Source organism: Gallinula chloropus (assembly GCF_964237585.1).
Source record: "Gallinula chloropus genome assembly, chromosome: 1".
NCBI lineage: Eukaryota > Metazoa > Chordata > Aves > Gruiformes > Rallidae > Gallinula > Gallinula chloropus.
In genome coordinates, this window is record NC_140085.1 from 92,539,520 (window position 1) to 92,565,916 (window position 26,397).

At 43.0% G+C, this 26,397-nt stretch overlaps 2 protein-coding genes across 2 annotated transcripts in view; both read right to left on the minus strand.

Moving 5' to 3' along the window:
• Positions 1–12,838: 12,838 nt before the first annotated feature.
• On the minus strand, positions 12,839–21,915 carry LOC311204926 (cell cycle control protein 50C-like; the record flags this gene model as incomplete). The annotated part of the gene is made up of 7 exons (XM_084279190.1): positions 12,839–13,026; positions 14,680–14,889; positions 15,885–16,022; positions 17,477–17,567; positions 18,955–19,056; positions 20,786–20,896; positions 21,703–21,915. 7 exons carry the CDS (start codon positions 21,913–21,915, stop codon positions 12,839–12,841), a joined length of 1,053 nt encoding a protein of 350 aa, XP_084135316.1.
• A 758-nt stretch (positions 21,916–22,673) lies between these two features.
• Positions 22,674–26,397, minus strand: part of CMSS1 (cms1 ribosomal small subunit homolog) — a gene marked incomplete at its 5' end in the record, with an annotated part of 31,278 nt that continues 27,554 nt past the window's right edge. Inside the window, one exon of the mRNA XM_084261724.1 lies at positions 22,674–23,231. Within this exon, the coding sequence (XP_084117850.1) occupies positions 23,148–23,231 (84 nt within the window). The 3' untranslated portion in view covers positions 22,674–23,147. The remainder of the gene's footprint in view (positions 23,232–26,397) is intronic.

A 26,397-nucleotide genomic window follows, 5' to 3' on the forward strand; every position in this document is an offset into this window, starting at 1 on the left:
GTGCAGGGGGACAGCCTGTCTTGCCATGGTCCTCTCCACAGGCTGTAGGGGAATCTCTGCTCTGGTCACCTCCCCCCACTTTCTTCACTGACTTGGGGTCTGCAGCGTTGTTTCACATATTCTCACTTCTCTCTCCAATGCATGTAAGAAGTGCCAGAAAACTTCAACAGCAGTTCTTCCCCCCTTCTTAACTAAGTTATTGCAAAGGTGGTACTGTTGTTGCTGATGGGCTCGGCCTTGGACGACAGCGGGTCTGTCTTGAAGCTGGCTGCCATTGGCTCTGTCTGACACAGGGGAAGCTTCTAGCAGCTTCTGCTCACAGATGACACCTTTGTATCTATCTGCCCAACTACCAAAACCTTGCCATGCAAAACCAATACAATAACCCCTTGATTAGATACAGACAATCTTCCTACCAGTCAGCATACCACCTCTGCTTTGGTAGAGAGAATCTACTTTATTCTTCAACTAGATCATGGCTATTTTCCTATTACTGAGGAGGGAAAGCTGCTTTTGACCTCAAAGCCTTTCACTTCTTTATCTTAATTCTAGCACTGCAGTTCCTAAAACAAGGAAATCATAATTAGTTGAGAGGCTCCAAAGAATCTGTGTGGTACTTCCAAAAGGGAAGTTCCTTTCTATGTGTCCTTGCTAAATCCTGGTTGGTTTTTTGCTCTTTACAGCATCTTGTTCTTTATCTCACGACCCCTCCTTTTATACCTACGTAACACTGATCTTTCCATTGCTAGTATAGATGGCCCACAGCCCTGCTTATTATTTTACATTCCTGAAGGCTTATAAGCATCTATTACACAGCTGCAACAAACCATGGAGCAACAAACCACTCCAAACAGGAGCGTGGACTTACGGAGTTTTCAGAGTTGTCTTCCAGCCCAGCTGTTTGGTAATCACAGCAAACCACAACACAGTGTTATTTTTACAATTATTTTAATTTCCCCAAATCAAATGTTATCAAAATTGAGTATCCTGATGTAAAGGAGAAAAATCCAACATCTTAACAAAATTCCAGTTCCTAGCAGCAGATCATAACCAATGACGTTTCAACTATGTTTGCACAGCACACTAATTTATGCTTCTATGCATATTTTACAGTTTTTTTCTGCATGGTGGAGGAAGATGAAACTGTATACACAAAGAACTGGTCTCTTACATAAAGCAAAAAAAACCCAAGCTGATTATTAAACCAAACTTCTCTCATAAAACGAGACCTCTGCTGCCAGTATTCCCACTCCAAACAGTGGCAGATACTAAATTTGTCAGTATCAAGAGACTGAAACCATTATTCATTTTTCCAGAAGTTCTAACACTTTTTACATCTGCATCAGATTTTGAACTCATAATAATGAAACAGACAGCAACACGATATCCAGGACTAATAAAGCTGCCTGCAAAAACGAGTTCCCACTAAGACCACTCAAAACACAACTGTATTACTACTTGTGAGTATTTCCAAACTTGGCTTTCTTGTAAGGCATGCATATGACAGAATCTGGACACCAAGAGACTCTTAACGCCTACTGACAGAGCGAATCTTTTGTTGGTGCAGCTCATCCTTTTGCTTAACATACATCTGTGCATTTGGGACACTTTTCTGTTAGTCTCCACCACCAAGGTCTTCTCTGATTTATCAGTCTGCAGGACAGGTGCCTGAGGTTGTTCAGCCCCCAAGCGGCGGCTGAGCACCACACGCCACTCACTCACTCCCAGAGGACAAACAGACAGAGCCTCTGTGGGTTGGGATAAGGACAGCTTGCTGCTGACAAAAGCAATGTCAAAGGAGAACAATAATGGCAGGCTACACTCACACCCAGTGCTTGGCTGATTACAGAGTGCTGCCTGACAGCAAGGGCCAACCAACTGACCGACCTGATGCCCCGGCCACACTCAGACTGTTCTGGAGGCAACAAGCCCTTCCCCCACCAGCAGCTTATATGGGGAAGCTGTGTCAGGTAGTGTGGAAAACAGCCCAGGCTGACTCAGCTCACCTGTGCTTGCTGCTTGGGGAGGTTAACTCTGGCCTGGCCAGAACCAGGACAGTGCCTAACAGTTCAAATGATTAGGTCAAACTATATACCACTTGAATCTTCCTTCAGAAATGACAGGTTAAAAAAATTGTCCTTAATGATTAATTCCTTTGTTGGTACAAAGTGGGGTACAAGGAAGCTGTTTTCCTGTGGGAACACCACTGCTATGGTTTAAGGATTTTTTTTAAAGGTAAAATTAACTAATTGAAATGTCAGACTTCTGCAGGATCATGGAGGCAGGACTTAGACCTATCAGATTGACACATGGATTTCTGAGAAGCTGTATATACAATTTTACACCATTTCAATGAGGTAGTTTCACCTTTTCATGTTGCACTATAAGATATATTCGATTAATTAGCTATTTTCAAATTCTGTAGTTCAAAACAAAGTATTTTCAGAAGATCTTAATTTATGTAGTTAAAAATGCTTACCTGGCATTCCTGTTTGTGTGCCTTCAGGCTTTGCTTGAGTATCATCTAGGATGGTTTGCAATGTCTTCTAGGCATGAAACTTCATGTAGAACCATATAGAAATTGAATATTAAAAATAGCAATCAGTAAACTCTTACTGATCATTTATCTAAAAACACATGGAGAGAGTATGTTTTTACAGTACTTGTTTCTGTAGTTATATATAATTCTATTTCAAGATAGTGTAACAAAGTTTTGCAAAATAAAAACAAGCCCTTATTCATCCGAGGAAACCCAGCATATAAACACACTTTTTTTTTTTTCTGTACAAACCAATTATATAAAAATATCACTGTCTTAATCAGGTTTTCTACAGTATACTTGCAAGCCAGTTTTGCAATGAACCAAAGTTTGTTTATTCACAGCACTGACAACTATATGGAAACAAAATAAGCAGATTCTGTTAGCAGCTACTTTGAGATTGATTAGCAAAGAAAGACCTTGATTCTATACTCTAAATATCTAATGGTAAACACAAAACCCCTACTGTGTCATATTTAAAATTAGCTGAATTCTTAACCTGGGTTATTTCAGCTCTAAACAAGAAAAATAAAAAATTGGCTTTCCTATTGGGTAAGTGAGGTATTGTTCAGCTAAGAACATATTTATTTTTAAAAAAAGCACCTTACACTTACATTAAGTATTATTACTTTACTGCACATCTTTTTATTAGCATAATTCTTTTCAGATTAAAGCTGTATTCAAAAGGCCTTAAAAATAAGTGAAACACAGTCTTTCTGTTTTATTCCTACTAGAGAAGTGAAGTGCAGCTGTGTTGCAAATGCCAGGATCAATTCAGCATTCTCCTTTCTGGCCCTTTATTGATCGGTCAGGATCACAGGTGGCATATACATGAACTGAGGTGGAGGGAAGCATACCTTTTTTTTTAGGCTTACAAAAGGAAACAATTTCCCTGATTCTGCGCTAGTACGGAATAAATTGTGCCCAGATGTGCCCTTCATATAAAGGCATCTGGAACAGCTGGAATGGATGTAGATATGCAGGTTTATTTGAACGGTTGGACTTGACCTTAAAGGTCTTTTCAACCTTGTGATTCTGTGAGTTAATGATGTAAATCTTGACCCAGACTATACCAGATTAGACACGGTGCATTGGTTGGGATGCAGATGTCACATTGTATCATCTCGTATTTGCCTTGACTTGTATTTACTCTTTTGACTTGTTTTTACTTTTTCCTAGCTCAGGGCTGCCACTGGAAGCTGGTAGTGCACTGGAGGGACACAGTGAAGGTTGTTCTTACCTTACTAAGCCTGCCCAGTGCTACTTGTGATTTGCGAGGCCCTGGGCTCGATTTTACAGTAGCTGCTCATAGACAGAGGGTCCAAAAAAAAGCTGATCATACTGTGAAACACATGAAGATGTCTAAGGAACTATTCGCTCTCTATGTACACACACACAGCGTGCTAAGCAGGTTTGATCCAATGGTAGGATCTTCCTCTGAGACTCCTAGCATTGCAGATGCCCGCTGGGGAAACCTCTGAACCCCGGCACGCAATAACGAAGCGGTTAGTACACAACAAGCACTCCGCCTCAGCCCAGGTGAGGCCCAGGCCAACACTCGCCCACGGCTGCCAGGCTCTCACAATACAAGCCCAGGAGCTCTGCGCACGCAGCCCGCCTCAGCCCTGTCGCGACCCGGTGGCGGGCGGGCGGCGGGCAGTATCCTCTCGCCTCCGGCCGGAGGCGAGAGGATACTGCCCGCCGCCCGCCGCCCGCCACCGGGTATCGAGCCGTTGCCGCGAGACCCGCCCCCCGCCTCAGCTTCTCGGGGCCCCATTGGCTGCAAAGAGCAACTCTGTTCCCGCCTGCTGCTCGTGGATTGGCTCAGGCCCCCGTCGATCAGCGCCGCGCCTCAGGGCTCAGCCGGCCCTCGCAGCTAGGCCGTCGGGGAATGGTGTACTAACCCAAAACGAAGCTCCGCGGGCCAAGCCGGCGGGTAGCGGGGGGACGGCGAAAGATCCCGCTGCCGCGCCCTGTTAGGGTCAGCCCGACCTCAGGGGTACCAGTGCCGCTTGCCAACAGCTCCTAAATTTCTCAAGCCTTGCCCCTGATAAAGCTTACCTTGCACGGAGGGGCCAAGATCCTCCCTCTTGTTCCTTGCCACTGTGACGTGTGCCAGGCCCATTAAGTTCTGGACAAGGATGTCAAACACCCACCTTTTTCCTCTTGCAATAGCAAGCTATTTTTCTTCTTGGCACAGTGAAGTCTAAGGAACAAATATGCTAAAATACAAAAGGTTTGCCTCCTCCATCAGCTTCGAAGGAAATCACACTCTGCCTACGTTTATTCCCTCCCCCAATCCTGAGTAACACTCGGAAAGCCTGCCAACAGGTCGATGGTACTAGAGTTATTACGAGTTTCATGAAATCAGAAGTCAACAAGAGAGAGTACTGACAATGTTGCAAATACACGGCTCAGGTTACCTCGATATAAGCCTCTTTTGCTTAACGGCTACTGCCCCAGCTCCTACAACAGAAGTAAAAGCCCAGGATCCCAAACCAGGGCTACTCAATTCACTTCGTTATGCCCCTGAAACTATAAAATTTATACCCACCCTGTAGAAAGGGAGCATTTTTGTTTTCCCCAGAACTCAGCATTAGTGAAGTCATTACAGAAACTAATCTTCCAACAGCTGAGAACACTTAAAATTTCACCTGACACATTCATACTCCGTTTCTATGACATGATCACTATCACCTGTTAGGTGAATGTAAGAACTTTTGTCAAAACAGGGAAGTTTTGAGGGCAAAACCCAAATTAAAAACCCTAGTCTATTTGTGCTGTGTGAGACATTCCATTTCAATCAAAACCCTTAAAAAGCCAAAAATTACAAAAATGCCCAGCAGGCTTGTGCTCTGTCTTCTAATTTTCTTATCTCCCACTGAAAAGCAACTTTTGACCTTTTCAGTTAAGACTTGGCTTTCCACTGGTTGCCTGAGGTGAAGTGATGAACTCAGAAATTCGAACGATAAATTCCTCAAATTACAGCCTAAAACCCATTGGCACAATTACAGTTTATACATTGGTTAAGCAATTCTTGGATTTAATTCATTTTATTAGGAGGAAAAATTTGCAGAGATACAATCCCATCCAGAGCTTTACTTTTTAGCTCATCACCTTTCTTTAGGATCAATGCTCTTTTTTTTTGTAATGATTAAATGCAAAGCCAGAAACGACAGTACATGAAGAAAACTTTTTTGAAGAGTTTCTGTGATCATTTCTGGATCTCACAGGAGACCCAGCAACAGAGCTTAAAACATAGAAATTAAAACTAGATTTTTTTGCTTTGCCAAACCTGACAAATAGGAGTATGTGCTTTGTTTTGCTCAGCCAAAACAGGAATGGCTGGCACCAAAATTACACCTGAACACCAGTGATGTTTGTCAGTCCCGTATACTGCTGGCCAGTCTCCAGCCATGAATTACTACTCATCAGAAGATACTACCGTGAAAGACCTTAGATGCAGAAACCTATCTGCTTTACAGGCCTTCTAAGTCTTGTAAGGTGTAGCTGACGACTCATTCTTCTTCTATTAGTTTCACTTTTAGTGACTTTAAAGTAACGTAACACTGCTGAGTCAAAGTAACACACAGAGCACAGACCCGGGTTAAAAACTGGAGGAAGGCCCCTCTTTCACAGCACAGATTGTACTCGAAAACTCTGTCTAAACTCTGTTTGTAAATTAAATTCCCAGGGTCTGTACTGTAACCAGCAAAAGCACTCATCTGTCATCTCACTTCATCTGTCCGTTGGCTGCTTTGCGTACGACCGTTACCTCATTTCCTCAGCCTCCAAACCAGACAAACTTTTCTTCTACATTTCTGTACTTGAACTCCGCAGGCAACTCAGACCACTATAGACTAGAGGTCGGACGCACAGCAAGCCATAAGGACGCCCTGGCAGCACCCACTGCTTTCAACACTACCTGGAGTGGCCTCAGACTCCCTCTGGATGTCCCACATTTGGATGGCACAATGTAGACCAGCCTACGTGAGGACTGCAGCCTAGTTAAACGACTTGCAGACACACCCTGCCACCCACCAGGATGAAGCAACGCTGGTGCCTTCTCTTGGCGTCCAGCGTTCAATCACTGCTTCCGCCCAGCGTTCGGGGGCATGGTCCTCTTGTCCTCAGCCACCGTGACAGATTTCTTGGCACACCCACAACGGGGAGGAGTGTTATTAACTGCAGATGTTATTATTGTCCTAAGCTGTTGTGCAGCCTCTCTCTCTGTGCTGTCAAATAACTGCCATATTTTACCTCAAAGGCAGTGACAGTGGCTTAGTACACAACCCCCAAATGTTAACTTGTTATGACAGCTGGGGCCATGGGATGCTACTTCCTCCATGTTTTCTTTTCTATCGGATGCTACTTCATTTTTTTCTTTTAGCAATTCGTTTGGGGGTTTTTTTGGACACATTCCTTTTTTTCAGTGTTTTCAGGTTCATTGTCACCAATAATAATGTCCACAGAAAGTCCAGATAAGTTATCTGAGAAACATCAAGAACTTTTAACCCAATCTTAAACCCCAGACCCCTAGTATTATAAGGGCACAATACACACTCAGTAGATACACAGACATTTTGATTGGAGCAGGCTGAAGTATAAGATTTTGAGGGTATGAGCGATTTTGATTTCTTTGCCTATGGCAATTACTATTTGCTATCATTTAAATATTGCCTCTACTTGCACTGGACCAGAATCAGCTCTATTGTCCTTTTCCTCTCCTCACTGTCTAGATGGTAAAAGGGAGAGAACTTTTTTTCACGGGCTCAGGGGTAAGGAAAAGCCAATCAGGCCCCGCTGTTCTTCTGCCTGGCTTCCCATAGCCTGGGGAGAAAGCAGGACACAGAGCAAACAAAAGCTGCTCAGCAGTCCCTCTCTTGCAAAGAAGAGGCCACCAAAGCAAAGGCAGCTGCCCAAGGCACTCCCATCTCATAATAAAATTGTTCTAGGAATTGTAGGGAATGATGCAATTAGAAAGAACTGAGTCGAAACACCTTAGCTCAAAAACTATGCACCCCACTTCAGTACTTTCCATTGAGAGGTGAGAAATATTTTTACTTAACTTCGCTGCTCCTCAAAATCACGTGGGCCTTGCAGATCACACATCAGGATACACTGTCATCTTCAGCGGCTCAGCCAAATTTTCCTTGCCTCCATATTCAAGAGCAGAAAAAGTACTTTGCCCCTTCCACCCTTCTTCCCTCCTTGTGCAATTACAGCTGCTTCCTGAAATGAACTGAGTCTCGTACCATACTGTTCCCAGTCAAGGAAGACAGCAAGCTGCTTCTGTGACAAGCAACTGCTTTCTCCTATTTTAGATCAAAATTTCAATTCAAATTGGTATGCAGTCTCTCTCTCTCTCTGCATTACTAAAACTTTCCAACCCTCCCCTGTCCCTGAACTGCTATCTGGGACTTTACTCTGGCATTAGTTTGATTTCTCAGAGGAAGAGGAGAAAGATTTTACACTGTAATGTGTCGTTAAAAGACACGGCACCCCATCCAAACACTATTATTAGTAATCTCCATGCAACACAGCTCTTTATATAAAGTAGATGCAGCACATAACTAAGTTTTCCAGATTCTATAGGTCTGTGAGCATGTTAATCTGTTTCACATGAAGGAGTCATCCCTTTATTTTTAGAGGAGATGACTTAAGCAAATGTCTATGTTTAGAGCACAGAAGAACCACCCAAGGCAGACAGATACCGGATGTATATGCATGAAACTCTAAAGCCTGAAAAAGACTTGGAAAAATTCTGTAACTGAAGTGCTACTGAAATATCCTGTAGCTCCTGCTTCACTTTCATGTCTCTGTGTACAGGCACAGAAACACAGCCCATTAACGAAACTCAATCCTAAAGGGAGCTGGCAACCAGAAGTAGTACAGCAGTTTTTGACATTAAAATAGAGCTCTGTCATACCTCCCTGTAATTTAGAAATGAGATTTAAATTGCATGTAATTTTTTCATCATAATGGGATCTTTTCACCTCCAGATATTTTTGCCACTGTTAAAACTGAAGTACGTGACTGCAGAAGACAAAGTGCTCCCATGTATAACCGCCATCCTCAAAAGTTACAAATGAAAACATATATTAAAAACAACAAAACCCAGGAATATATCTCCCATTTAGCTCACCTGTTTTAGTTCACATTTATCATACAAATTTAGATCGTATCTACTAGCAGGAATCTTGTCCCGTTTTCCATTTATTATCTAGTCACACCCCAAACGAAAGATACTTGCAATAAATAACGTCCTCCTTCCTTTATCTGTTCTGGAAAAAAGATGAAAAAAAATAAAGGGAAAACCCCTGCACTTTCTAGCACTTTAGCATCTACAGTATCATTAATAATGGTCTATCAAAGTTAAACCCCATTTCTGACGTGCATTGTTCTTCTTTTGAGAGTGAAGTAAACAGGCCAATTTCCATCAGCTCAATGGGACTGAATATATAGCAGTCATGCAAGATAAGGCTTTAAGTAGCACTAACAAAGGAAAAAGCATTTTCCTCTCAAAGAAAAAAACAAATTTTTTTACTATTATGCTATTTTCTGAAGTGCTGGCATCTGTAGGAAAGGGATGCAAACAATTTAATACTTCGGATATGCCAAAATATTACAGGTAATGGGAAGAAGTCTTTCACAGCTTAGTAATGTAGCACTCACAGTGGAGCTGTTGGCTTACACTTTTCAGGTCCAGCTCTTAATTTCTTTCCGCAATCTTAAACCTGGCTATTTTTGTACCAAATTGACAAGTCTATGTAAATTAATCTCTCATGGAAAAAGGCTCACTTCCTATTGGTGGAAGTATGCTTGAGAGATAAGAGAATCCAAATTCCCTTTACCAAGGTTGGCTGGTTAAATGCATAAAATCGGATGTGCAGGGCAACAGCAGCGCTGTGCCAAAGGCACATGGTCATGACACACCAGGTGTTTTGAAAGCAACTTGTACCTCAGTAAACATGCAACACCTGTTGTTCCTTCATACCTCTGCTCTCCAAGTATCAGTATGCTTTCTGCAATCAGTTTGATTTAACGATCTCCTAAGAGCCAGAATAAATGAACTCACAATCACACTGGATTTTTGCTTCCTGCTGGTATTGCCAGCTGACAAACAGGGACACACAAGGAGGAGCAGTTAATGGTGGCTTTTACTATCTTTCAATTACAGAACCATAGAATGTGTAAGGTTGGAAGGGACCTTTAGAGGTTGATCTGGTCCAACCTCCCTGCAGTAAGCAGGGACATCTTCACTAGATCAGGTCGCTCAGAGCCCCACCAAGCCTGACCTTGAATGTTTCCAGGGATGGGGCACTCTGAGCAACCTGTTCCAGTGTCTCACCACCCTCACATTGAAGAACTTTTTCCTCATATCCAACCTAAATCTCCACTTTTTGAGTTTAAAACCATTACTCCTTGTCCTTCAGGTATTGGAAGGCTGCTATAAGGTCCCCTCGGAGCCTCCTCTTCTCCAAGCTGAACAAGCCCAACTCCCTCAGCCTGTCTTGATAGGAGAGGTGCTCCAGCCCATTGATCATTTTTGCAGTCCTCCTCTGGACATGATCCAACAGGTTCATGTCTTTCTTGTGATGAGGGCTCCAAGGCTGGACACCAGGTGAGGTCTCACCAGAGCAGAGTAGATGGGCAGAACCTCCTCTCTCAATCTGCTGGCCACGCTTCTTTAGGTACAACCCAAGATGCGGTTGGCCTTCTAGGCTGCAGATGCACATCGGTGGCTCATCCAGGAGTACTCCCAAGTGCTTTTCCTCAAGACTGCTTTCAAGCACATCATCTCCTAACCTGCATAGGTAATGGGGATTGTCCCAATCCAGGTCCAGGACCCTGCACTTGGCTATGTTGAACCTCATGAGGTTCACCTGAGCCCACTTCTCCTTATGTTAATGCAGTCCTTCAGCCAGGGCTCTCACTTGTGTTTCACCAGAAAAGGCACAAAAGGCAGCGTAAGGAGGCTGCTCAAACTTCTTTTCTAACCCTCTCAGCAAGGCAGTTTCCATTTGGTGGGAGCGGTTCATCAAACTGCCATTCCCAGTGCTCTGATCTGGGAAGCAGAATCTCAAATGACACTGCAGAGCTGCTCAGAGTAGCAACAATAGGTGCCAGAGCTCAAGCAGCACCTTCCATGGACACCGTTTGGAGGGTACAAAACAGAGTTAAAACTGTTTAAAGCTGTGGTAAGATGAAAAGGAGAATTTGGGTTTATAAACAAAGACTTGGAAAACTTCCAGAATAGAAAGAGGAAGATCTGTTTGAAGACAGGTTTTTCCAGTGGAGGGGTTTGAAAACAGTGTCCATTTCCAGAGGAAAAGTTCTTGCACAAACCTCTGGGACATAAGGGGCAAACTGTAAGCACACCTCAGGAGGCTGCTTTCTAAGTAAGTTTTCTTTTCCTGCTAGACACTGACCTCATCATTTAGTCTCCTTTTGCTAACCTTCTCACCAGATATTTCATGAAGAAATAAAATCAGTGACAACCTCACTGTGACTTAACCACAGAGATGACATATCATTCCTTGAAAGTCAGCATCTTGGAGGGCTTCAAAAGTAAAACAGGAAAAGAGGAAGAGGCTCCCGTGGTCCAGCTGCAGCCAGGAATCCCGAGTTCAGCTTTGGCAGCAACTCCCATCAGGACTTTCCAGCAGCCTGCATGGAATTACATTTTCAAAAGGACTTCTATGGTTTAGGAGCACATCTCATTGTTAAAAGTGATTTAGACTAATGAGCTCGGCATTGCTAAATGTACTGCTTAGTGCCTCTGAGGGGTAGGGCCCTCCCTACCCTCCTGATGGATTTAGATGCAAGGGTTTGAACTACAGCAACCCTGTTTGTTTCTACAGCTTTCTGATGGAGGTGACCAGACTCTACCAGGAAAAGCAGATGGGGACACATGCCTTAGCCCAGCAGGTCAGCAAAACCCATCAATGGAGCAGCTTGCTGGGCTGTGAACTTGAGCAGCACCCCTTCTGCTGCTCAAGGCACAATTATAAAGTAGAGATTAAGGGAGAGAGTACCTTTTGTGGCTGCAGATGTATCACCAGAGGCCATCTGTCAAGGGTCACGAGCTCCTAAGTGCCTGAGACACTTTTGAAAGCAAAGGCGGGTGCCCTAGACAGGGGCACACAGCATTCCGGTGCCACATTTGCTTCTCTTTGCTCTAGTCCATGTTTTAACCCCCTTTCTTATTTTAACCTCTGCTTGTTGGGAGGCTTTTTTAGGGGAAGTCAGCACACAGAATACTTATCAAAGGAATTTAAGTGTTTTATTTGGTTTGCACTTTTGCAATGGAAAAGTTATTTTAAAAAAATTTGGACAGACCATGGTATATTTGACCTAAATACTTCAGTGCTGTTCCTGAATTTTGTGAGAGACTGGAAATAACTCCTAAATATGTAAAATTCTAAACATGAAGCTGCAGCATTTTCTCTCTGAAAATTAAGTTGACAGATTTTCTGATGCTTTGTTTCTGTTGACAGTAAGTCACCACACCACAGAAATGGGGACTTGAAAGGGGAAAAGAGATGTTTCATGGCACATAAGAGTTTGTGAACTTCTGTGTGGAAGGGGATAGGTGGGCATGCAGTTGTGGCCTAGTAGTTAGGTAGGTGCTTCTGCTAAAACATTTAGCATTAATGGAGTCTTCAGTGTAATTTTTCTATTAAACCATCATTTAAAAAATGTTAATTGCTGTATTGATGCCCTCTAGCTTTGCATGTCAGTCTCAAAACTAAGATAAAACCAATAAATTGTGTTTCAGTGAACTCCAGACTTCTAAAAAATGGTCTGTATTCAATTATAAATCAAGTATCAAACTGTGCAGATTTTAGCATCAAGTTCTATCTGCTCACACTTTTTGCTGGCTCAAGACCTCATTTTTTACCCATCCAAAGCTCTGTTTAAGTCTAGATAAATACTATCTGAATTAAGGGCCAAGTAAGAAATTAATATGGACCCTTACTTCTGGCCAGACATTCATATCATCTCTTTCCCTTTGCAATTCTAACCCATCATGCTATCTATTGTTTGAAGCTCATCTCACTACAAGTTTCCTAGGAAACAAATGTAGTAGGGAGTACACATACATCAGTAAGAGATCGCAGCCTCAGGTAAGTTTGGTTTTGGATGATGGAGCAGTACTGCCCTTCCATTTGCTCACATTCACCAGACCTGTTAATGAAACAGTTCCAGAGCTCAGGAGGAAGAATGAAAGGTCTGTGCTGCATGTTCTTTGTTCACAGCACACCTCTGCCTTGTTCAGAAAGCCAGGGAACCTTATTACTTCTGAAAGTATGTTTTCTTTTTTCTGAGCTTTAAGTGGATGGCAGTTATGACAAAACCCATCAGGATGGCTGCTGCTCCAGAAACCACGTAGGCAATTCCCAGGAACGGGTTTCTTCCTCCACTCCATACCACAGTTGAAAGAATCACATACTTCCTCCCCTTGAATTTGGTAACAGGAAAATCTGACAGAAGGATGTTAAGGTTTCTCTAACAAGTATTTTACTTTATTCCCAGAAGGAGAAAAAGCAGTGGTAAATTCTCAAAAAATTTTCCAAGGCATGAAGAGTCTGGAGTGCTGCATTTGCTGCAGAAATTCCTCTAACTCATCTGTGATGTTTCTGCTAACCTGAGTCCAAAAGCCCAGCAGCAGCTGGTGGTAACAACTCCAGCTATTTTAGATACAGACTCAGTGTGAACATGGACATGCTTTTTTCTTTTGCATTATGAATTTCAGATTCATAACTGCTACTGCATTGATTTACTAGGAAAACACAGTTGAAAAGTCTTTTGGGCAGCTTATAGTAACGATGCTCCACATACTCCCCCTGAGGGGAAGTGCTTGCTTCTACATCATGTGTTGTTTACCCAGAATGTTCTATGATTTTCCCTTTTCTTTGTCCATGTGGAAGCTTTCAGAAAAGAACCCTGCTACAATATTTAAATTCGTAGCTCTATTGGCTGAGAGAGAAGCGAAATCTGTAGTTGATACAACTCCTGCTGACAAAACATCTGCTTTAGTCAGTGTATGGAGTGTGGCAGAGGGGCAGTCAGTGTCCCTGCAGCAGCCCTCACAGCGCTGTGCTGCGCACGGGCAGCCAGCAAGGTTCCCGGCTGGGAACACACCGGTGTTTCGGCCACTTCGGCTGTTTGTCTCTCCTGCATCCCCCTCACCAGCAGGCTGGGGGTGGGCAAGGTCTTGGGAGGGGGGACAGCCAGGACAACTGGCCCCAGCTGACTGAGAGGAGGTTCTGTACCGTAGGGTCCATACCCCAGGGAGGCTGCTTAGGAAGAAAAGATGAGAGAAAGGGGGAGAAAGGAGGGGCATTTCTTACTTATGGTTCATCTTCCAGAGCAACCGCTGTGTGTACCAAAGCCCCACTTCCCAGGAAGTGGCTGGACATCACCTGCTGATGGGAAATAGAGAATATTTTTTTTTTTTTCCTTTGCTTCCATATGCAACCTTTGGCTTTATTAAACTACCTTTATCCTGACCCATGAGGTTTTGTCCTGCTGAGGAGGGGAGTGATAGAGCAGCTTGGTGGGCATCTGGTGTCCAGCCAAGCTCAACCCACTGCAGTCAGCAATCTCACGCTGTTCAGCATGAGAGTGCATTTTCACCAGTACAAAAGTTCCTGTCAGCACATGGCCCAAATATGACAGAGGGCTCTGCTGACACCAGATATCCTGCACAGCTCTAAATGGCAGGCATACCTTGGCACTTCTTGCACCCCAGTAAGGTTGTCAACACATCTGATTAGGCAGCTACCAAGTATTTTAGCCACAACAACATCTTATCTCTTCAGGTTCTCACTTTTCAGTTTCAGCCTTTGTGTAAAGATCCCATGTGCCATCTCCAGCCAATTGTAGGCCCCTTGGAAGTCAAATTCAATGCCACATGCTGCCATCAAGTAATATGTCTTAACTCTCCCTGCACTGGCTAAACAAAACCCCCTTGTAGCACCTCATCACCCTCAAAACCAGGTCTTTTCAAGGTGACTTAGTCTGGGGTGTTTTGCTTGGTTTCCTTGCTATTTTACTACACAAAGCCCATAAACTTTAACCTTGTTGTAAGTATGGAATAGTGAAGGAGTGCCTTGGATAATACGAAAGGATACTGTAGGAGATACGAAAGGTGTAGTTCCCTGCTGGCAGGCCATCCGCAAACTGCCTGACCCGCTGGACACGGCGGTACAGATTCCTGAAGGTAGCGAAGGCCGACACGCGCATCCAGACAATGAATTCGTCGTTCACATAACCATTGTTCCTCTCATCTTCCTCATCTAACAAATAGGCTGGTTTCTGCCAGTACGGAGGCCTCGCTGTCCCTGGTGAAAGAGAAAGAGATGAGGGATGACATGCTGCCAGTATAACAGTAGCTGGTCACTAACTTCTGGGCCTACTCACCACCAGCACAGCCTACCAGATATGAAGGAGGCACAATACTCTGTCCAGTACTGGAAAACTCTACAGGCCAGGTAACGCTGCACCCTGGCATCTCCACTCACCAGACATGAATGAAGGGACTTCAACAGACCCCAGGGGTTGCTACACACTGGCAACCTCAAACACAGGAATAACAAAGCTACTTGCACAGATGAAAATACTGTTTGTTCTGGATTCTTCCCTCTTCAGCAAGCAATTTACTCTCTATAATGAGAAGCTCACCTTCTTATACATTGATTTATTCTTGTACAATCACAAAGGCACCCCTTTCACCCAATGGCACAGTCTATGGTATTTAGAATCTGCCATATGAAAACCACTTAGATAATTAACTCTTGCATCTTCCACCCAGCACAGCAGTGCCCTGACCCAGCACAGGGAGCTTTTAGTCTCACTCCAATAAAGGTCAGCTGTAATGAGGAAAGAGCCCTAGGAAACAGCTGTTTGAAAGAACTAGTGATGACAACAGCCTCAGAACTGGCTAAGAATCTGCAAAGACAGGAAGAAGGAAAGATGTGACATGCAGTTTTCCTTCACAGATGTTGTCAGTAGGAAAAAAATGAGGTGATTGCATCCTTGCTTTCCCTGGACCAATTAAGCATTACAAGGAAGTATATAGAGGGGTGTTGACGTGGATGTTCAGTCTTCCAAAACCACTTTCTCCCAATTTCAATGGTCAGTAATTAAAAACCAAAACCAGCGGTATTTTGGGCAAATCTGTCTTCTGCTCTCAGTCACCATCTAAAGCTTCTTCTCCAACCTGCTTCAGGAAGTATTTCTCCAAAAGACAATTCCTCTCAGAAGGGGAGACCTCCACACACAGGGAGGGAGGGTGGGAGAGAGGTCACTGAAAAACAACCAGTGGAACCATTCTTACCTGCGAATGCAGAAGAGAGATTGTAGGATTTTGGATTGCGAAATTTCACATTTTTATCTGTCCACCAGCTGATCCCAGTCTTCAGCAGGGGAACTTGAATAACAGAAGAGTTACGATTGTAAAACAGATCAATAGTATCTACAGGGAACAAAAGAAGTGATACTTATGAGAAAAGACAGTGATTCTGATGGCCAGCATGGCTAACAAAAACCGACACACTGAAGCACCTTTCAAGTGAAGAGAGAACAAAAAAACACCCTGGGAAAAGTTTGATCAGGACTGTGTAGATCACTGTACACATCACAAGCATTAAGCTTCCAGAGCCTTAGAACTTCTGACGTTTTTAAGACCAAACATAATCATACCAATAATTCCATGGCATCCCTAGATAGAAATGTGTGTAAGCATCTTATGTCCATCAACTCCTCTGTGACTAACTTCTTTGCAAATTACTTTGGAGCTGTAGCTACAGAAGTACCTCTCCTGGTTAGCTTTCCCTAGTATTTTTTTGACAGTTGACCCTAAATGCTCCCTTGCCTGCTAGCTTGGGTTAAGAACCTTTCCCAGAGCAGTAACTTGGCCACCTTCCTCATTTTACAAAATGAGATTAGAGTGCAACTGGACAACCAGCTAAACTGTCAAGAGTGAACAGGAGCACCCTCTTTCACAGCAGAGGAGCTGAAATGACCAACCAGAGGGGGAAAGCAGACACCTTCTTCACCCCCCTTAATCATCATCAGGAACATTTCATCATGCTGTGCAGTAAGGACAGATGCAAAGGCAGACACTGGGAGGTTTACCCTCACTATTTTAAAACCTTACTATCCCTAGTTCTCTTCAGGAGCATTCTGTCCTGCAGCAAGGGCTGCTCAGAGGTAGCTCTGTTGGCCAATTCTGAGCCCAGTGCAATAAATCAGACTTCTAGTGGAGCAGGTAGGTGCAAAAAGGATGTGTTAGAGCCAGAAAGTCCATAGAACTTTTCTGTCTCCCTTCCTCCCAGAGAAATCCATTTTGAAATCTACCAGTGTTCATGTCTAGGAGCCCTCCTCTGGGTTTCAGCCTAGATATATTCACATGTAGGTAACTCCCTCTGGGTTACTCTAAATAAGATCAAACATGGGATCAAATAGAGTAAGACTATGTGTGCTTCTAACATTCAAAGAACAAAATGCAATGACATAGATCCAGAGATCCAAACCAATGTGAAGAACACATCACCTCCTTCTAAGCATGACACTGTAGGAAGACAGAATCTGAGCTCTCCCATCACTGTGTAAGAATGTAGTTTTCATCGAGGAAATACACTAAGTTTGTGGTGTGTATCATCACCCCCTTATTTCACCAGGGTCTCAACTCCTCACTCCTGTTGTATACATATGGAAGAGTGCCTTAGTAAATCAAAAATCTTCCTCAGTTTCAAAATGAGAGGCAAGTTACTACGCAGTAGGAAGCAGGGGAAGTAGCACTGCCAAACTCAAGTCTTCTGTGTGAGACAGACAGAGATTGTGCAATATGAGGAGCCAGCTGGACTGGGTAACAGAATCGCTTCAAGTGTAAATTAGTTCAGGCAGATGTGGTAGGTACCTACTTACCATTGAACATGCTGTTGGCAATAGCACCACACGGAGCCATGGGTGTCCCATTTCGGTAGGTGGTGAAGGGTGCACAGTAACTCTTCTGAATCTGCATTCAAGGTCACAGAACAATCAGGCACAGAACCTGTGGGTTTTGTGTGGCTTTGCTGGCAGTTAATGTTCTCCTCCCATTCCTTCTTCTGAAAAGCCACTGAATAATTAAGTCTCCAGTACCTCTTGGTTACATTAGAGACACATCCAGATGAATGGGTTTGTACTTGGGGAACATCTTTTGTATCAGAGTAAGGAAACTTCAGGTCTTCACCAAATTCTGCTGGGAACTTGCAAACTCCAGACTACAAAACCTCCTTTGAGGCTCTGTTGTTGTAATGTATCTACAATCTAAAATTTTCCAGTAAAGCCCTAGAGCACCTTATTTTTCCTTCTTTTTAATTCTGACCTGCACTGCTTCAGTGGTCGAGAAGAGCAGATGCAGCTGACCACATTACTGCAGTTCTGTGTGGGGAAATCTTGATGTATGAAGACACAGCTTGAAAAAGCAAAGCCCACCTCAAATTTAGCACCTCCCTTGTATCTTCATGAGAAACAATAAACCTTCAGGTTTAAATACAGAAACATTTTCAAATAACTCTAATAAGTTATGTATCTGATTGGTACAAAAGCCTGTATGCAAAGAGAGAAGCAGATGTATGGGAAACATGTCTTGAGAGCAACAAGAAGCATTCTGGAGAAACAACAGATTATTATGGCACAATTATTATATATACTGGAAGTACAGTGTGTGGACTATGTGTATATTAAGAAATCTGTATTAAGAAATTTATGTCTATATTAAGAAATGCTACTTTTAAGCAAAAGAAATCATGTTTTAAGATTCATAAGTAAAAAAAAACCCTGTGAAAGCAATGATTGTATTATCTAATTTCCTTATGCAGGCCTGCTGCAGATGATGCTGTAGAGCCTCCTCTCTAGCCCTCTAAGCTGCATACTTCAGAATGCTATGGGATCGCCTATTTCACCATAAACCTTTCCCCGCTCCTTGTCTGCTTTCAAAGCCAGATGGCAAAATGAAAGGTTTAGAATAACTGAATTCCCTAGCCCCATAATAAAATCAAAGCTTAAAACATTGCTGGCTAAGAAGACTAAAAACACAAAAAGGAAAAGCTTTCTGTGAATTTAGTTGAAAAAGACAATGCGTTTTAAATCTGCACCCCTACGAGGTGTAGAGTTGCAAACTGCAACACTGGAATGACATCTTTTATTCATCCCCTCAGTCCTTCTCACTTATTAACTTAATAGGCATAATGGCCCTAACAAGCATAAAAGCAGAGAGCAAACACTGGAAATCTGTACCTTCTCATTATTCCCTAGTGCTACCTTAACACACTCACAGTTATGCCTGGTTAGGTCTCCATATGGTCAACGATGCATCTAATGGGAATACTGATGTAAATTATGTAAAGAAGAAAACTTACATTTACATTTCGACCCAACAACTGCGCATCGCTTCTTGAGATCACGTATCGACGGTGGTTCTGATAGAAGTTCTGCAGGCCATAGTACATAAAAACATCATCCTAGAATTCAAGGATAAATCCCTTCAGTAAGAGGTGTTGATGTAGACGAAGAGAAGTCCTATTACTTGCTTTAAAAAAAAAAAAAAAAGAGAGAGGGGAATAACAGAATCACAGAATCATAGGGGCTGGAAGGGACCTCGAGAGATCATCGGGTCCAAACCCCCTGCCAAAGCAGCTCCCCAGCTCATATTGCACAGGGAGGCGTCCAGATGGGTCTTGAATATCTCCAGAGAAGGAGACTCCACCACCTCCCTGGGCAGCCTGTCCCAGGGCTCTGTCACCCTCACTGTGAAAAAGTTCTTCCACATGTTGGTGCGGAACTTCCTGTGCTCCAACTTGCTGTCATTGCCCCTTGTCCTGTCCCCACAGACCTCTGAAAAGGGGCTGACCATTTCTGTCTGTCTCCCACACTTGAGATGTTTATAAACATTAATAAGGTGTCCCCTTAGTCTTCTTTTCTCTAGGATGAACAGTCCCAGATCACTCAGCCTTTCCTCACAGGGGAGATGCTCCAGGCCCTTAATCATCTTCATAGCCCTTCTCTGCACTCTTTCCAGGACATCCCAGTAAAGTACTCCATCCATATTGAGTGTTGGTAACTACACTCTAAGCAATTACTTCAGTGGGTGCTGGCTACAATCTAGTCTTTACCCCAGCTGAAAGTTTTTGCATTTAGGCACAAAATTAAACCTACTTTAAATCACCCAATGACACATAGAATAAAACCACCTGGTTGTTATTTTACTTAAGATCGCAATGGCTGGCCGTGAACCTGCAACGACCATAAGTTATTTGGTGGAAACATCATTTTTCATAGAAGGAAGGTGCCCAAACAACTCCAAAAAGTAGCCATTAGCTCTTAATGCCTCCAGAGTTTTTGAAAAACAAGGCTGCCTCTCATCAATTATTTGAACCCTTTGGAAAGTTTGGTTCTGTAATTAAAAGAAGAATGCTTGGCAGGGAAATAGAAGCAAGAAAAAGGATTATTAAACTATTAAAAAAAAAACATTATTCAGTTAACTAAACTTCCATCTCAAACATTACTGTATATGAAGAACTACAAAGTACTTTAACAGCTTTCTTAATTTTGAGGAATTTTAAAGTGACTTTATAATTTAAACTGCACTGTAATTTTAAGGGACCATTTATGCAATACTAAGCATAAGAACACAAAGCATTTTACCAGTTTTATCAACATAATCCGTCAGTTTAGGACAGGAAACGAAGGATACTTTTCCCTAATGAAACTGCAGAATGACATTGCCAGACTAGAATTATTTCAAGGACTTTGGGGATTAACGGCATAACCCTTGTGCAAAAGACTACAGGGGTTTGCTTATGACAAGTGGTCAAAGTTTCAGATTTCTTTCTCATTTGAGAGCTTAGCAGTAAAGTAACAATTAACCCCAGGCCAAGGGCAAGGGCTTGCTACTGACTCGAAGAGAGAGATACAAAGAGAAGTCACCTCCACAATCAACCACCATTTCCCCCATCTCCCCCTTCTCCTTGGACATCTCCCAACCAAGCAGAGGAAGCCTGCTTATTTTGAACATGCACCAAAATGGATAGCAAAGGCACAAGTGTAAAAAAATTAGTATTTAATGGTTTTAGAAAGAAAAGAAAATTTAGTCAGGGGCTCCACAGAGCAGAATTAGGGCATTTTATCATATAGAGATATAAGTAATAGGAGGCACTAAGCAACTTGACTTGGTTTCTCACACCCACTTACCGATATATCTTCCTCTAGCATGAAATTAACAGAACAGTGGCATTCCTTATTCCAATTAGAGGAATTTTCACGGAGTTTTGAACAGTCTGAGCATTTATCTGAATAATCAATCTGTGAGAGAAGTGAACAAGCAGAGATGTTGTAATAAAGGACATGCCCAGAGGAAAAGGTTAGTGTTTTAGCTCCAAGACTTCCCAGAACAGTTCTCTTAAGTGACTCTGGACAGCCAAAGACACGGCTAAAATTTGACAGAGGTAGAAAATCAGGACTTGGCCTCAATGAACATTCACAGATTTTCTCTCTAGTTCAAGCTGATTTAGATGACTGTTGCAGAACCTCCACATCTGCTCCTCGGCAAAGGAGTGCTGAGTAAAGAACGTTTCAGCAGCTTGGGCTGGCTGACCAAGTAATGCCTGACAAATCCCCATACATGCATTATAGCTTGCCTCTCTTGAGCAGCCAGGATGTAGTGCTGAGCACTGGCTCCAGCCAGGATTCTGTTACCACCACTACAGGTTTAACCAACCTTAGCCCCAGGAGGCATTTAAACATCAGGTCTCCCTGTGTTTTTAGGTTTTGCCCCAGCAAGCACGCATTTTCTATACCAAACACGATCAAAGGGATTAATTTCCCTTCAAACCCCCAGGAAAACAGGACAGCATTGCAGATACTGCCAGCCAGTGGCAGTAATCAACACCCACCTTTCAGATCTGGCCAACCCAGTTAACCACCCAGTGCTTGGCTTTTGAGTGACCTCTGAGGATCTTCACGGGAATACCGGCTGCTGGACTCACGTCCAGGCCATGAAGCCACCGCTGCCATCTTTACCCAGAAGTACAAATGCAAAGCCTTTTCCCTCCAAACGTAGCCTGGTTCCTTCTTCATAGAACACCTAAGAACACCACTGCCAAACCAACCTGGATCTCTCTGACGCTGTTTGAGGACAGAATGAGGCAGACTCCCACAGAAAGGCAGAAGGCACCTATGAGAAAGAAGCTGGAGAGCACAGTCGCGATGGTAAGCTGGGGCTTCCAAGCTGGTAGCTTCTGTTGTTTGAATGCACTGTTATCTGGACACCTGGAAGGCTGTGGCTCTCCTTCTTGCGGAATAAAACTCGCCTTCTTTTTCATTTCCTTTCTTGGTGAGAGGAAGGAATAAGATGCTTGTGCTGGAGAGTGTTTAAGCTGAGACACCGTCCTTACCGTTGGGAGACTGCATTGTTTGTTCAAGCCTGCATTATGGCCAGGAATTACTTATTAACTAGCCCTCTCTCTTCCTCGTTTTCTACAATGGATCCCCATGATCAGCTTGTACCAATCAAGTAATTGTGTACTTTGGTCAGGGTGTCTAGCTCATACCTCCCGGAAGAGCTTTCACGTACGTTTTCTCCTGCCTCACAGTTCAGTAGGATTTGTTATGTCTTAATTCATTTTCAGGGGTACTGCCAGCTCTACTGGAATTTCTGTGTAATCTCAGGTGCATTATTTCTCCTCCCTTTGCTCCCATAGCTCCCAGCTGGAAGGCATGGCATACAAAGAAAGGAATTCTCATTGCACTGGATGCCACTGGGGAAGACTGCAGGTGCTCAGGCAGCACTGGACAGAAAACAATGCTTTGGGGCATTTTCTTAACCTACTACATTCATTGGAGCAGATGATTCAGGTGCATTTTAAAGCTGCCAAAAGGTTACATGTTCGTTATCACAAAAAAGCATGTCATCCTCCAAACACCAAAAATGCCAGAAGAATCAGTCAGATACCATGACCTTTTAATTTAAATGGACAAACAGAAGAATATTTTTGCACAGTTTAAGCAAAATAAAGTCTGATAATTTATCATGTAACAGCAACCCCCCCCCCCAAAAAAAAAAAAAAGCATTTGGCCAGTGCTAGAACAGGTAGGTGAAAAATACCTCTCACAAATCACTGGAATTCATACAATGTTTTCAAAGACCCTGAAAGGCAAGGACTAGATTACAACTCTTGTGAGAGAAATAAATCTCTCCTCTGGGACAGGGGAAGGAAATAACAGAGAACTGACTTGTACAAATACTCTCACACCTGAGTTTTCTCATCTGCAAGCCCAAGCATGGCGCGCACAGTCGTAAAGCCAGCAGGTGAATGCAATGTAATTAATTTCAGTATCACATTGTTCCTGCAGTAAAAATCATACTAAAATTACAAAGCAAACCTCTATTTTATTATTAAAAGGAAACTCGGAAAAAGTTGTAATGTACATTCTTTCTGCATTGATAGATGTCTGAAAGTCAGAATTCTGGATGCCACCACCCATTAATCACTTGCCAACAGCCGATGCAATAATAGTAGAATGTAGCTGAAAATTACTTCCTTGGTAAAAACCACTAAAAGAGTCCCAGCTTCACAGACCCCTCTCTGCACAGCTTTATAATACTCGTCTCCAGCAGGTCAATTGTTTCTTTCTTTATCTGAAAAAAAACCAAAACCAAACCACCAAAAGTTACTGATAAAGCTTTGGCTAAACATCATTATTTATTTATTCAGGTACCTTACTACTGAACTAGAAACTAAAGAAGAGGTTCCCATACAAGTTCCCAAGCTCTAGAATGTTCCCACTTTGTAAAAGATCTATTATTTGCTCTGCAATCCTAAAGTACAACCATGGCTTGTGAAGCCCCACCTAACACGGCTACAGAAAAGCTGTTGTTGGTTAGCATCTGACAGCAAGGGGTCTACCCTGGGATGGGTGGGAATCCCTACGGGACTTTCCAAAGTTCCAGCTGGTATCGAGCAGTCCCAGGGCACCACTGCACTGCACTGCAGCCACCACAGCACTGTCTGTGTCTGAGACACCTGAATGGAAGCAAGCATGGAGGTCAGGTCTACATCTGCTGCAGGCAGAGCCCTTTGGTTTATAATGCTGATATGGTTGGAGCTTACTGCTTATCTAAAGATAAAAGACAGGTGTAATTGAGAGTAAACATTGACTACACATTGCAGCAGGAACAGAAGATTGTCTACCATAACAGTTAGTCCAGAGTCTCCTTAGAGCTCCCTCTTCCCACTTACAAAAACTCATTTGCATACTTTCTCTCAGGATTCTGTGCTTCCACTTTGCACAGGCACAAATAATGTGAGAAAGCCTGACCAATATCTATCCCACACTAGATGTGCTATGTGAGGATGAAAATAGTAGTCTGTCTTTCACAAGTCCACTTCCTACAACCCTTTTTGTTTTCATGACACCTAAAGCTTAACCTTTCCCTTTTTCCAAGCTTACTCAAGGCTCAGTTTTTGAATTGTTTGCAGGCAACACAATATTGCCTTTTGTTGAAAAATCTCCACTTGGATCTTATGAACAAGTAATTTGAGGAGTTGAGACAGCTCTGTATTGCCATCAACCTCGACACACAAAGCTTTCAAAGCAGGAAGCTTGTCCTGTGGTCAGATCAGAAAGTGAACAGTCAATTTTTATTTAAACCTTTGTGCTTTAGTATAGCTCCAGTGTGCCAAGACAGAGTCTAATAAAGTCATTCACCCCTCCTCTTGTTTCTTTCTGAGCTTTCTCTTTATTTCCTTCTCTCTGTTGTCTGGGCCGAATGAAGCAGGAGGCACAGAAACAGAGAAGAAAAAATATCCAACAGGTTTAACTAACGAAATGTTGAGGTAACTGAGAGAGCACTGGATCAGGGCACCATCCATTACAAAACAGGACTGTCATGTGGGAAGATTCATGTGTTTCTAAATTCATGTGTTTATCAGAATACACTGCTGTGTACATAATCATCCGCTGAAAGTCAGGTGAGTACAAAACCAGCAAGCAGAATGAACACATGCTTCCAGCTGTTCTTGCTTTCTGGTGTAATTACAGTTAAATTCAGCAATGCAGCACCTTAAAATATGCAGAGAAGTTATTGACAATTGAGGCTGGCACTGAATATAGGTCAATTTGCCTCATTCCTCATTTTAAGGGTGAAGTTTTGCCTCCCTAACTAACACAGGATGAAAGAAACTAGTACATCACACCACCAACTCTCTAAATCACATTTTTGGTACTGCAACTCTTTTCTTTGAGAAAACCTCTGACATGTATTTCACAATTTTTATACAAGAGTTCAAACCCCTTCTCACAAAGACTGTATTCCATATTTCAAGTCCACAAGTTGCCAAAACATCCCATTGGTTTCTACTGTGTTAAGATGCCTTATCTCCAAAACATTTGTGTATCCTTTATTGCTGACATTCCTTATAAATAACCTTCAGGAATCTGCCTGATGTCTGCAACAGGACAAACAGCTGCAAGATGCTCCGCTTACATAGCTCAAGACATCAAATACCTTTCTGTGTGTTGTGTTACCTGGCCCAAGTGCAGGCATGAAGACTCTCCTGTAACCGCACATCATGCACTATCCTGTAATCACACGTATAGATCTATGCCTTATGCTAACACCATATATGAAGGTGTAACATTCTTTCTTACTTGGTTTTAACTTGAAACAAGCCTTAACATTTTGATGTCAAGACAGCCTTAACATTTTGCCTTAGAATAATATATATTTATATTTACACATATAAAGTGCCCATCACTGTACCAACAAACATTCTTTGGAACCATTCTGATAGTGGAGGTAAGAACAGGAGTCATCCCGTCAGTACCTCAGCACTGCTGCTTCCAACAGATTTAAAAACAAAACCAAAAAAAAAAGCCACAAGATGTATTATTGGTGTACACAATTTTTGGTGTATGTTCCTAGACTGACATGCAGAAATGCTGTGATGCTACCTACAGTGAGCTGGAATGGGGCAGTTCAGGTTTGCAGTAGCCCAAAATCAAATACTAGCAACATAATCCTTAGGTTTTTGAGGTGGATCGCCTGCAGCCCACTGGATGTATATTTACTTTAGCTGACTTTAAAAAAATCCATCCCACTGTAGCCAGCATCCTTTGCACTGCTACATCGGCCAATTTGTGGTCTGTGTGCTTGAAAAACAAGTGCCCCCACCGCATAGAAGGAGCAGCGCGTGCTGAACACAAGAGGGAGCCCCTTGCCTCAAAAAACAAAGCTCCTTATTTTCTCCTACTTCCATCCCCAACGTGCATTACTGGGTTTTTGCCGGGGATGCTGTATCCGAGCTTATCAGGAACACACACCTTTGCGCATGTGGGGCTGTAAAATACAGCAGGTGGAAATACACAGGCAAGGACAGCGAAGGGATAACGACTGGTAACTCGTTTCACTTGTGAAAGGACTGAATGCCTATATGCAAAAAAGGTCCCTTTTCCCCAGGGATTCTGCATATTGGCCTGCTCTAAACATGCAAAAAAATAATGGAAACACTGTAGAGGAAATTGGGGGCTTTATCACGACTGATGGAGGAACCTGCCTCTTTCACTCTCTGCTGGCTAGATCACAGAATCGCAGATTTGGAGGGGTTGGAAGGGACCTCAAGAGGTCATCAAGTCCAACCCCTGATAGACAGATACTAGACAGACACTAGCTGATGCCCCACAGCATATGGTAAACGTGCCTCATCACAGCAAGAAATGTGAGAGCTGGATCACAGAACTGAAATGAACAGGGAATTATTTTGAAAGGAGTCTACAAAGGATGGAGGCTCCAAATAGCTTGTACC